The sequence below is a fragment of the Miniopterus natalensis genome, chromosome 2 (assembly GCF_054644295.1).
Source record: "Miniopterus natalensis isolate mMinNat1 chromosome 2, mMinNat1.hap1, whole genome shotgun sequence".
NCBI classification, from domain to species: Eukaryota; Metazoa; Chordata; class Mammalia; order Chiroptera; family Miniopteridae; genus Miniopterus; species Miniopterus natalensis.
In genome coordinates this window covers 118,295,908-118,310,020 of record NC_142082.1, presented here as the reverse complement: position 1 = coordinate 118,310,020, position 14,113 = coordinate 118,295,908, and the positions used below count along the sequence as shown (strand labels likewise).

Sequence of the window (14,113 nt, the reverse complement as noted above, 5' to 3'; positions counted from 1 at the left end):
CTCATTTTTCTCATTTTTCTCCCCCCCCCCCCAATAGTAACTTTGCATGGAAGCAGGTCATTGTTGCTGACATTTTTAGTTTGATTTTCCTGTATTCTTAATATTAACAGGTCTTTGGGGATGTGGATGGATTTTGTAGTTTCTTGGTTTAAAAGTTCCTCTTCCATTGCTATGGTCAGGTACTCTCTCTATGTACAGTTGACAGTTGAACAACATGGGTTTGAACTCTGTGGGTCCATTTACTTATACATGGGTGTGTTTTTTCTCTCCAGTAACTTCCTGCACTATTTTCTATGCACTGTTGGGAATCAGTGGATGTGGGGGGCCAACTGTATGCATTGATTTATACCATTTCAAAGAGGGGACTTGAGCATCCACAGATTTTGGTATCCACAGAGGCTCCTGGGACAAATACCCCTCTTGTTACTGAGGGATATCTTAAGTTTTGGGGGACTTAAAAGTTATATGCTGCCTGGCCGGCGTGGCTCAGCGGTTGAGCATCAACCTAAGATCCTAAGATCCAGAAGATCAAAGTTTGATTCCCGGTCAGGGCACATGCCCGGGTTTTGGGCTTGATCCCCAGCAGGGGGTGTGCAGGAGGCAGCCAATGAATGATTCTCTCATCATGGATGTTTCTCTCTCTCTCTCTCTCTCTCTCTCTCTCCTCTCCCTTCTTCTCTCTGAAATCAATAAAAACATTTTTTTAAAAAGAAAAAAGTTATACACAGATTTTTGAAGTGCGGAGGTCTTCACCCCTAACAATGTTGTTCGAGGGTCAACTGTATAGTACTTTTTTTAACCTTCTGCCTCTGTGAAACTGATGCTTCATTGGGGCCCTTGTCTTCATTTTTTCTTTCATTTGGCAAAACCTTTGCACCTTCAGGAATACCTCCCACCTCTTTTTCCCCAGGAAATGGCCTTGTCAAGACTCCAACCTCTGATACTATGTCATTCCAAGGCTCTTCTTTTCAACACTACAGTAGCCAATGCTATGATCTTTTATGCCTCAGACATATTTTTAGTGTGTCCTTACTTAGGGTAGTACCTTCTCTTTCTGGGTGTTGATCCTGGATAATATTGCTATTCCACCACCATTAGGACATATCCTATCTGACTGCCCTCTTATACAGAGCTGACTTGGCTAGTTGTGAAAGTTTATTTCTACATTATTTTAACTGATAAGCCTTTTACTTGGGATGTTAGCTCATTTTTCTTTGCTAACATTTTAATTTTGAATGGAAAAATAAAATTGTCTCTTAGGTTTCATAATAGTCGGGTTTTTAACATTCACTTATGGTCTCAACTCTTACATTGATTTGATTTCTGTTATTTGTTTCTTGTGCTCATATATGTCTACATTTTTTTTCAGCTGCCTACTGAATCACTCTTCTACCGTGCAGTCCTTCAGGATATTATTAAAGATTGTTATGGCATCACCAAATGGTATGAGGGTTTTATTTTAATAAGAGTAAATATGCTGTATTGTATATGAAGTGACTTTTAGTCTTCAGGTGGATTTATTCAGGGTCACTTTACTGGTTAAAAAAGCCTTGAATTTGAGCATAATTTCAGGAAGTAACAAAGAAGTGTGCAGCAACTGTATCTAGGTTAATCATTGTTAAAGTGGAGGCTCTGATTCCTTTTTGTTGTGAAAGATTGTTGTAATGATAAAGTAATATATGTAAAATGTACTTTAGAAATTTAGAAATACTGAAATGTTATATGTAATTTGTTGCATATTTGAGCAGGAGTTATATTTAAAATGTTTTACAACTAGTACTGCATAACCACTTAACTAATTAGAACAGATATTGATCATAAACAACATTTTGGCCATTTAGGTCTCTACTGGTTGAATAGTTGCCCTACATATGTTTTTATTGTTGTTATTTCTGTTTTCTCTAAACAGTGCCTTGCTTATACAGAAAGGCAAGGGTAGGAGAATTTTTCTATAATATTGATTTGATGACTGCTGTACTCAAAAATACTTTCACAATCCTAGCAAGTTCTATGAATGTCTTCCTAATTACAATTTTAGGGCTTTTATGGCCATGTGATTGTAATAAGGTTATTCAAATCTATTCATAAATTTGTTAAAAATCATCTGTAAAATCAATTTTTTCTAAGCCTTTATTCTCACTTAAAAATTCAAATCCCTCCAACCTTCCACATTCCTGCCTTTCTTGACTACTCAAAAGATAGATGGTATTTGTTATGACTTTCATGCCAGAGCTCCATTGACCTTTCACCCACATTTGGCCATGTTAACAATTGTGTGTGTTTTTTCTCCAAACTCTCTTACTCACTGACTGCCATTAAGCTGCATTCCTCTAAGTTTCTTTTCCTATTCAGAACACTTTTCTATTTTCTTTAAGGGTTTTTCTTCTTAATCATTCCCTAAATGTATCTAGGCATTCTCTAATGTTTTATACACAGCTCTCATCTCTTAATTCTTTATATTTTCTCTTGGCAGTTACAACAAATAACTTGAATCTTGTATCTGGCTCCACCTCTTTTTAGAAGTTCAAATCTAAATTTCATTTTCATCTGCACAGCTTCTCTTTAGGTACCTCACATATACATCAGATTCAGCCACATCAAAAACCAAAGTCAACTTTCAACCAATTCTATTCCTCTTTTTTCCACTGTCTTGACTTCTTTTGTCATTTCTGGGAACAGTATAACCATTGTCCACCTTTAGAAATTATAAAACCATATTTGATTCTGTTCTTTTTTCACCATCAAACCACACATTCTAACCACTTGCTGAGACTTGCACATGCGATTTTTTTTTTAGCCTAGTAGTTGTTTATTGTGTGACAGGCAGCTGATTAGGTTCTGGATGCCTAGGATATAGTGTCCTCACAGCAGTATTTCATATTCTAGGTAGGGAGACATGGCAAAAAGTAAAGAAAATGATAGAAACCCACTTCCAATAACAGCCAGCTAGATAATTAGAACCAAACCTCCATGTAAGAAAAACTAAAAACACTGGAGATACGTGCTTATGCCTGTGTGTGTATGGTGTGTGTGCACATGTGTGAGTGTATTTAAATTTGTTTTGAATTGATTTAAGAACATCAGAGACTGATCAAGAAAGTTTAAATTATAGGGCCAAATAGCTAGAAGATGGAAACCAGGACAAATGAGCTCAGCTTTTAGGGCTGCATTTCCCCAGAGGCATCTGTCAGTTCTTGAATAAGCAGCTATTTGCCAGTCAACAGAGTGGGTAGAGAAGTCATCACAGCTTTCAGTAGAATAACATTTCTAGTGAGACAAAAGTTAAGAGTTCATGGCCTGCCTAGGATGAGGACCCTGTAGGCCAAGTAAACCACTCATATTTAAGTTAGGTCTCTGGAGATTCACACTGTATGAGTGAGGGTGAACTAGAAATAAAACAGTCCTAAATGGACTAGAACCCCACTTGGAATCATCTTAAACTGTGATTAAAGTATTTTATTTTATTTCTCCTTTTTTATTTTTCAATTCCAGTTAACATTCAATATTATATTTATTTCAGGTATGCAGCATAGTGGATAGTTATTTGTATAATTTACAAAGCGATCCCCCAATAAGTCTAGTACCCACCTGGCATCATACATATTTATTACAATATTATTGACTATATACCCATGACTGTTTTGTAATTTCCAATTTGTACTTTTTAATTCTTTCACCATTTTCACCCAGCCCTCTAACCCTACTCCCATTTGGAAATCATCAGTTTGTTCTACGTATCCATGAGTCTGTTTCTGTTTTGTTTATTATTTATTTTTACTTTAGATTCCACATATAAGTGAAATCATATGATATTTATCTTTCTCTGCCAGACTTATTTCACTTAGTATAATACCCTCTACGTCCATCCATGTTGTCGCAAATGGTAAGATTTCATTCTTTGTATGGCCAAGTAATATTCCATTGTATATATGTACCACATCTTCTTTATCCAGTCATCTATTGATGGGCACTTAGGTTGCTTCCATATCTTGACTATTGTAAATAACACCGTAATGAACATAGGGGTACATATATCTTTTCAAATTAGTGTTTTGGATTTCTTCGGATAAATACCCAAAAGTGGAATTGCTGGGTCATAAGGTCGTTCTATTTTTAATTTTTTGAAGAGCCTCCATACTGTTTTCCATAGTGGGTGCACCAGTTTGCAGTCCCACCAATAATACACAGGGGTTCACACATCCTTGCCAACACTTATTGTTTGTTGATTTATTGATGGTAGCCATTCTGATTGGTGTGAGGTGGTATCTCATTGTGATTTTAGTTTGCATTTCTCTGATGATTAGTGATGTTGAGTATCCTTTCATATGTCTCTTGGCCGTTCTCTTTGGAGAAATGTCTAATCAGGTCCTCTGCCCATATTTTAATTGGATTGTTTGGTTTTTTCAGTGCTAAGTTGTATGAGTTCTTTATGAATTTTGGATATTAACCCCTTATCAGACCTATCATTGGCAAATATCTTCTCCCAATCAGCAGGTTGTGTTTTTGTTTTGTTGATGGTTTCTTTTGCTGTGCAAAAACTTTTTAGTTTGATGTATACAAGAATAAACTCAAAATGGATTAAAGACTTTGCCCTGGCTGGGTGGCTCAGTTGGTTGGAGCGTCTTCTGTACAAGAGACTGCTAGTTCTATCCTCCATTGGGGTGCGTATTAGAGGAAACCATCGATGTTGCTCTCTTACATCAATGTTTCTCTCTTTCTCTCCCTCCGCCCCTTCCTCTCTCTAAAAAGTCAGTAAAACATATCCTTGGGTTGAGGATTAAAAAAAATGGATTAAAGACCTAAATGTAAAACCTGAAACCATAAAACTCCTAGAAGAAAATGTAGGCAATAAAATCTCTGCCATTGCTCTGGGTAATATTTTTTTCTGATATTTCTCCTTGGGCAAGGGAAACAAAATAAAGAATAAACAAATGTAACTAAGGCAACCTACTCACCAGGAGAATATATTTACAAATTATATATCTGATACGGGGTTGATATGCAAAATATATAAGAAACTCATACAACTCAATAACCAAAAAATAACTCAATCAAAAATGGGCAGAAGACATTTATCCAAAGAAAACATACAGATGGCCAACAGAGATATGAAAAGATACTCAACATCACTAATCATCAGGGAAATGCAAATCAAACCCACAATGAAGTGCTACCTCATACCAGTTAGAATGGCTATTATCAAAAAGTCAACAAATAACCTGTTGGTGGAAATGTGGTGAAACGGGAATCCTTGTGCATTGTTGGTGGGACTGCAAACTGTTTGACCCCTATGAAAATAGTATGGAGATTCCTCAAAAAACTAAAAATAAATGACCATACCACCCAGCAATTGCACTTCTGGGTATTTATCCTAAGAAAATGAGAACACTAATTCAAAAAGACATATGCACCCCTATGGTTATTGCAGCATTATTCATAATAGCTAAGATATGGAAGCAGTTTAAATGTCCATTGATAGATGAATGGATCAAGATGTGATATATGTGTAGGTGCATATATGTGTGTATGTTTGTATATGTATATGTATGATGGACTATTACACAGCAATAAAAAAGAATGAAATCTTGCCATTTGCAACAACATGGATGAATCTAGAGAGTATCATGCTAAGTGAAATAAGCCGGGCAGAAAAAGACAAATACCATGTGATTTCACTTATATGTGGAATCTAAAAACAAAACAAACAATCAAAATAGAAAAAGACTCATAGAAATAGAGACCAAAGGGATGGATACCACAAGGGAGTAGCTGGGGAATGGATAAAAAGGGGAAGGGACATATAGTCGACAATGTTGTGGTAAGTTTATATGGTGACAGATGATTTATAGAATTAGTGTGATGATTAATTAAAAATGTTGAATCACTATATTGTACACCTGAAACTAATGTAAACAAAATAAAATTTTATGCCAACTATACTTAAATAAAAATAAAATTTTAAAAAAGGTGTTTTAGATTACTGCTTCCTCTGTCTACCTGCAGAGGCACTAGTCATTAAATAGTGCTAGGACAGTAGATATATACATATATATGTATTTGTTTCATTTGTTGTTATAACAAATTCCTATAAATGTATTGGCTTAAAAGTCATTAGCTAGCATTCTGGAGGTTAGAGGTCCAAAATCAGTTTCACTGGGCTAAGATAAAGTGCCAGCAGGGCTGCATTTCTTCTGGAGGCTCTAAGGCAGGGGTGGGGAACTGTCTACATTGCTGATGGGAGAAAAAAATCACCCCTTGAAAAACAAGTTAACATTATCTAATAAAGTTGAAAATGTCTATATAACATGTCTCAGCAGTGCCACACCTAAGTATATATTCTAGAGAAACTCTTAAACATGTGCTCATAGAGATTTATTCAAGAATAGTCAATAGCAGCAGTGTTTATACGTACAGAAATCTAGGAACAAAAAGTTCATTAATAGGAGAGTGGATAAAGTAAAGTGTAGTGCAACTACATGCATCAGCGTGGATGAATGTTGTGAATATAAGTCACAGAAAAATCCCTACAGGATGCTTCCATTTATATAACTTAGTAATAAGCACCATTATATATCTAGGAGTATAAATATATGGTAAAAAAATAAAAATAAACCATAAGAATGGTAAACACAAGCAAGTCTCAGTGTTGTAGTTTCCTATGGGAAAATGAGTAGACAGAGTAATAGGGTGGGGACACAGGAGTGCATCAGGGTTTCAATATACTGGTAATGATCTATTTCTCAAGTTTGATGTTGGCTATAAGGGCTCATTTTATAGACATTCTTTATACTTTATACATATTTTATAAATTCTTGTTTGTGTTCAATAGTGATAAGATTTTAATCTCTCATCAGGCTACAATAGACATTATTGAGCTTCATATTATATATACTCCTAGTATTTGTTACAGTCACTATTTATTATAGTACTAAGAATAATTAAGATAAAAGTGGTCAGAAGTTTGTCCAATGTCTCATACAGCCTGAAAGAACCAGGGTTAAGCCTGAATCCATAGTCCATAAGTGTTTCAGGATTCTGTGCTTCTTTTTAATTTAAATTTTTGGGTGTTTTGTTTGTTTGTTTTTTAATATGAGTTGAGTTGCATGGCTCCTTGCATATTGTAAATCAAGGTTAACTTAATTGGAATCTCTAGCCAGCAAAGTACTGAAGACAAAAGATATGACCACTTATTTAACTTCTTTTGCATTTTGTTTTGTTTTCCTTATTAACTAAAGTAAATTGCCCTCGGGTAATACACTGTTTTAGAATACCTGAAATCTTTTTCTAAAAGTTTCTTTAATTGCAATTGTTTATATAGCCTAAGATTAGAAGTAAACTTTTTTCATGGACTTAAATATGTAGCATTTTTATTCTATTAATTGTAATTGTCATTTAGCATCTAATATGTTACAACTCAGTCATTTATAGAAAATTCTTTTCTATATAACTAGCTCTTATCTGGAAACTTTCTAAGGAGAGTAAAATGCCAAAGAAGGAATTTCATGGGGTAAAAGTCTCTTAAAACACATGGAAAAATGGCAGGGAAAATATGATGTATATACTTTACTCAACAGCTATATTCTTTTCTTTCATGAGTACTATAAACAGCTGTCCAAGAATTATATACAATAATTATGAATTACTTAACTTTTTATTTTGCTATAATCAAATAAGAAAATGAAAAACCAGATAATGAAAACTGGCTCACAAAAATCGAAGCTAATTATTTAATCCAAATTATGTGGTCACATTAGAATTAGCAGGTCTGTATCTTTTAAATCGAATACAGTAGTTTAAAGATTTTTGGAGCTCCCTTAAGTGATTGCCATTTTCAGCAAACTTTTGATCTTTTAAGCCTTTTGATATCTACTAGCATATAAAAGACACAAAATAAATAGTTTCATGAAGGTTCTGTGGTGGCAGAGAAACTGAATGTTAGTACTTTCTGCCCTGCGCGTGCTTGTTTTCAGTGCTTTAGTATATATCCACCTCTTCCTAAAATCTCCTGCACCAATGTTGCCTTTTAGGAAAGTGCCACAAGTGAACCATGTTCTTGCAATTGTATTTTTAGAAAAGAATGTGGGTGGCATAGGATTCATTTGAGTAGAATTTTAATCAGATCTAGTGTATTCACTTTTATTACAAGAAAGAATAGTAATTCCTTTTTAGCATGCTGCCCATGCTTGATTCTGACAGAGGCCCCTTTAATCTGTTCTTCAAGTCCCATCGTTTGTCTTTCACAAATAGTCGCGTCACTTTTCTACCTTCAAAATGTTTGAGAATTCCTTTTTTTAGACTCAAAAACTAAAGTATTCTTATGCCATTCAAGGCCGTTTCTAATCTGTCGCCAACACCCTTCCCAGGCTGGTTCATCACCCCATTCCTCCTCCTCTGCACCGCAGGCACCTGCCCGTGCACGCGTCCTGGATTAGACATCATCTCCAGGCAGTGAATTTTGCACCTCTTATGCTTCCTTGGAGCACCTTTGTCTACCAGGAATATTCTCCCCATTTCCTCCACCCCTCCCGCCCCTGGCCTCTGACAGGTAGAACCCTAGGCGTTCTTTAAAACCCCATGTAGGAGACATCTCTGATATATTTCTTTTCTCCTTCTCACCCTCTTCTCTTCTCCCATAGTGTTTAACCCGTGATCCATGGCTCTTACTGAACTTAATAGTTCAATGAGTTGTTTGTGTCTTTTCTTCTACTACCTAGTAAGCTCCTTATGGCTAGTATTCACTCTTATTAAATAAAATGATATATCATAGTGGTCAAGAGCACAGATTCTGAAAATGCTCTTTGGACCCCATTTCATCTCTTGTTTCCTTTTACCAGAAAACTTCAAAGTGCTACCAGTTTCCTTCCCATTTTCTCTTGAATTCTAATCAGATTTCACTTCTGTCACTCCATCAGACAGCCCTTCTCAGAAGCACTGATGACCCGTGTTGCTGAATCCCACGGTCAGTTCCCAGTCCTTATCTTTTTTGGCCTTCCTGTCAGGACTTTGCACAGGTTACCGCTGTTTATTGCAACCCTTTTTGTCTCATACTCAGGAAAGTCCCTCAAAGGTACTCATCGTTTCTCTCTTTTTTCAGTTTATTTTGTTGATTCTTCTTCCTCTTGCAAACCTCCAATTGCTGGAGTGCTTTTTTCTATCTGTACCTACTTCCTAGGTGATCTCATGTCTCATGGCTTTAAATGCCATATATGTTGATGAATCCTAAATCTACAGTCCAGTAAATTATAATCTATTCTTCCAGTTGCTCAGGCCAAAAACCCTGGAGGTATCCTTAATTCCTTACTTCCTCACACTGCTAGATCCAGTCTTTCAGCAATTTTGTAGTCTCTCCTTCAAAATACATCTAAAATTCGACTACTTCTCACCATCCTCAAAGCCACCAGCCTGGTTCAAGCCACCATCATCTCTCATCTAGGTTATTGTTATAACTTCCTAATTGGTCTGCTTGCTTCTACTTTGTCCCCTATAGTCTTCTCTACACAATAGCCATAATGATCCTGTTTTTAAAAGTGAAATTTTGCTCACAATTTTCCCATGGTTTCTCATTCACTTGGAAGTAAAGCTAATATTTTTACTGTGATCTACAAAACCTTATATAGTGTGGCTCTTCATTATCTCCCTAACTTCTACTTTTCCCTTTACTTATACCTGTACCGCTTTTCTCACTGTTCCTTAAAAATGCCAGAAGCACTTCTACCTCAGGGCCTTTGCATATGATGTGCCCTCTGCCTGGAATGTGCCTTGCCAGATATCCATATGGCTAGCTCACTCTTTCTTCACTTTTTATACCCAGAATTGTCACACGTATGATATCCACCATCCCCATCACTCCTCTAACACTTCATATCTGCCCTCTCTCCTCCGTCATTAGCTTCTCATCAACTCTTTTTACTGATACACTACATATTTTACTTGTTTCATTAATCATTCCCCAACTCAAATGATGTTTTATTTGTTTTGTTTTGTTTACTACATGTGAGAAAACCAATAATCTGGCTCCAGAGTATTTTAGAAATGCTTTTGAAAGAGGAAAATCAGATTTTGAATATTCTGTAACAGTGTTCTCCAGATTGTTGTCCTGAAGGGCAGTGATTCTGTAAAAATAGAGAGAAAAGAAATAATCAAGTAAATGCTTTATGTAATATTACCCTCTTTAAAATTCCCAGTGCCCTTTCATATTGTAAAGACACTGAATTATTTGGTGAGAGACAGTGGAGTGTAACGGTTAAGAACAAACACAAGAGCTCTACTGCCTGGTTTTAAACCCCAGGCCTCACTGGGTAATAACACTATGATCTTGGCCACATTACTTAACATCTTATTGTCTGTTTTCCCATCTTTTAATTGGGGTTAATAACAGTATCTACCCCAAAGGGGTGTTGTGAAAAATAAGTTAATATCTATAAAGTATTTAAAACAACCCCTGGAACATGGTGAATGATTGCTATTATTATTAAAAGAAGTCTACTTAGCTTTGTTTAAACCAATATTTATTTATTCATACTACCTTTCTTCTCTCAAAACTCTGCACACACTTAATGTTTATAGCACTGAGTGTTTTATAGGGTACACTCTAAGAAACACAGAAATATCTTGAAAATAATTATTCAGACTTCTAAGATCTCATTTGTTATTTATGTGATTATATTTCTGTCAACTCCAAATGAAATGACAATAACAAAATAAAATTCTTGTGAATATTTTCTTTATTACCACATATATTGTTGACAGTCAACTATAAAATACTATGGAAGATTCTTCTGTAATATTCATATTTCCTAAAATTTAATATTTTCAAGTATAGTCCAGTCATTCTTTAAATCTACAACAGGAACATGGTTGCAACATGCTTTCCCTTTGGTGACGTCTTTGCTCTCCTTTTACTTTTTATATTATGTCCAGTTCACAACAAAATTACCTTTACCAGTAAATCTCTTTTAAGTGTGTTTTTAAAAAATGATTCTGAATTGAATTATTATTCCATATATACTTATACATGTAGACAACATAAATTATTTTTTTATTTTAAATTATCAAACATGAGGGGTAAAACTGCAGTGGAATGCATCTCCTCTTGAGATGGGTAGGGGTGGCCTTTATAATGCCTTTAGTAAAGGAGTTATCTTGTCTCTGGTGCTTTAGAGGATCTTCTGAGCCATACTGCACAGCAATGCAAGATAGTACTGTGGGTGAGAGGCGTGCCTTTTCTTTGTCACGCTAAAGCAGGAGAAGGGCTCTTTGAGAAAGAGGACAGAGGACGTGTAAAACAGAATCTGGACCACAAGCACCTACCCAGACAGATGAGTTTTGGGAGTGTGCATACAAGAAAGTAGAGGAGCTGGACATTGATTTCTTTAAAATCATTTCCAACTGTATACTCCTTTGAAAGTCTTTGCAGATCTCTCACAGCCTTGAGAAGACCACTGTTTTAAATCACTATGGTTAACCTGTTACATTCCATGATAAGTGGTCACTGCATATCTACAGGCAGTAGGTGGAACCTCTTATGTAAGCAGTAAGTAAAAGCCAAACTTTTTATGTCCTTAGTTATATGAGTTCTGTTCAGCTAGTCTTCATATGGTTCTCCAAGCTGATTGTTCTATAATTTAATTGTAATTTTGATGTGATCCTGGGAGGAGGTGAGCGCAGTGTTTACCTAGTCTGTTATCCTGACTGGAACCCTCCACAATCAAAACTAAAACTTTTAACAACTCAATATACTTATTTAAAAAATAAAATACCAACATAGTGATATTACCAAAATAAATACCACCGTCCCCAATATGTAGCACTTTACAGTCTACTGTTACCCTCCACGTGCCTTATGTCATTTACATCTTCCCATTGCCCTATGAAATAGATGTTGCCTCCCTTCCACCTCAGTTTTCTCAGTGAGGAAATTGGGGGTCTGAGAAGTGATTTGTTTACAGAAGATGGAATTAAGACCTTTTCACTCCTAGTGTTGTTTTTTTCCCTAATACAACACCATTTCAGACAGTACTTTTTATTTTAAAAGTTCTTATTGCTGATGGGGCAGAACTTTGAATTGTGGCCGGACCCTGCTGCCATTGTCATATTCATTGGACAATCTGCTTTGTGTTAAGCTCTGCCCTCTCTGCTCTTAGGCACTGTTGGGCCTTGCAGATAATCTGTCAAATAATCTACTGACTCTTTCATCAAGGAGCTCACTCATAGTAGAGGAAAGAGTCATACATACTAAAAAGGTAACTATTGGACATCACCGAAGAATCAGAAAAGTACCATTACTATTTATCAGGAGAGTAGTAAGCAGTGTTTGGAAGTAGTCCAACAGTCCTATCGCAGCAATAAGCACACATTGTTTGGCATAGTGCCTGTACTTTCTGGGCCAAATAACCAAGGGACTCATGGTCTAATGAGTAAGAGAATTCATATAGAAAATTCATAACATGCCATGGCAACATAGAAAGGAATCATGTATAGTAAAATTTACCCTTGAAAATTTCTTACATGGTTTTCAGTGTATAACCCAAGGCAGTAAAATGTTCAAGTGCATATATAAAATATTTTACAACATTTTTAATGATATTATTGAATTTGTATAGGAATCAACTCTATCCTTTGGCCATATGATATCCACCATATATAGTAGATAGTTTTATATATGGGATCAGAGGGAGGTTTTGTTTTGGAGTATTTTGTTTGTTTGCTTGCTTTTTTCAGACAGAGGAGCTTGAGCATTTTCATAGGATGAGTGAGGACTCAGTTAATAAAGAGAAGTGGAAAATACATAAGAAGAGGTAGAAAGAGATAGCATCCAGATCCCTCACCTTAGGCATTTTCTGACAAAGAACAATTCTGTTAACTCTGATAATTATTAGATAGAATGACTTTTATTTATCTTCACATTCTTCAGCAAAAAGTAAGACTACAGTGAATCTGTAGTGGCATGATATGTAATTACCTAAGTCTGTAATGTTATATAATAAGAGAAATGGGATTGACACTCAGAATAAAAAATGGTATTGTCCTATATTCCATTTGTTAATCATGTTATCCTGCCCTTTTACTTTCCATATAGTAAGTATTGAGATTCTTCTAGGGCCTTTCCCTCTCTCTTTTTTGTTTGTTTTGTTTCTTAATGAATAGAATTGCAGTATTTATCTTTAAAACTGTAGACTTCTCATTTTCTTGCACCTTCAAAAGGGCTGATTGCATTCTGCATCATAAACTATCTTTGCAGATTTTATTTTTAAGAAGATTGATTTGAAGACACCCAGACTTTAGAGATTTGTGCCATATCCTGTAAAAGTAACCTTTTTCCTCCAAAAGTTCTTAAAGTCTAATTCATTGTACTTAATCATGTGTTGCTTTGGTAATATGTAAATTGACATTCTGTTTTCTGTAAAATATATATATTTTTTAACCAAAATGGAATCTCCCCTCTTCTTCCATATCCATGAAGGTAACTTTTAGTCAGTTTTTTTCATACTTTCTTAGCATTAGCACTCTATTTTCAAATACTATCCTACAAAGAATCAAATAAATTCAACATATTTTTGAAAAGGACTTATTTCATATACAATTATACTTTCATATTTTATGGAAAATTGTAAACTTTTAAAGTACCCTTTTTGAGTCCTTAAAGAGCATAGTTTCAGAACAATTGTTGAAAAAATAAATATAAAAACAAGTTATTTTAATTTTATGTGTTGGCCTAATTTTAGTATGCTAATATTTAATTTCTTAATGTTGCTGTTCACAATACTGTTGGAAAGTGAGGGATTTGAAATGCAGTTCCTCCCCTCAGAAGTAGTTAAAGCACTCCCTACTCTGTGCTATCCTCTGCTCACCATCATTACTTATCACACTGATTATGACATTCGTTCACCTATCTTCCTTTATAAACTGTGAAAGATTTCTTATAAACTGTGGAAACTCCTAGCACAATAACCACCATTCCTTGGGTGCCATTTGGAAAGAAGAAAAATACTTCTGATTTGCCCTAACTGCTGATAAGTTTAAGCAATAAGCCTAGCAATAAATGATTTGTAAAGAAAAGGCATCCTTCTACTATGTATCCATCCCTCATATAGTTTTTTAATTATTAGAATTA

The 14,113-nt window shown here is 35.3% G+C and overlaps 1 protein-coding gene across 2 annotated transcripts in view; it reads left to right on the top strand.

The window, feature by feature from the left end:
- The window catches only part of METTL25 (methyltransferase like 25), a 91,452-nt gene that overhangs the window by 60,915 nt on the left and 16,424 nt on the right, over positions 1–14,113 (top strand). For both annotated transcript variants that reach the window (XM_016199425.2, XM_016199426.2), the window contains exon 8: positions 1,370–1,443. In XM_016199425.2, coding sequence (XP_016054911.2) covers positions 1,370–1,443 — 74 coding nt within the window. The remainder of the gene's footprint in view (positions 1–1,369; positions 1,444–14,113) is intronic.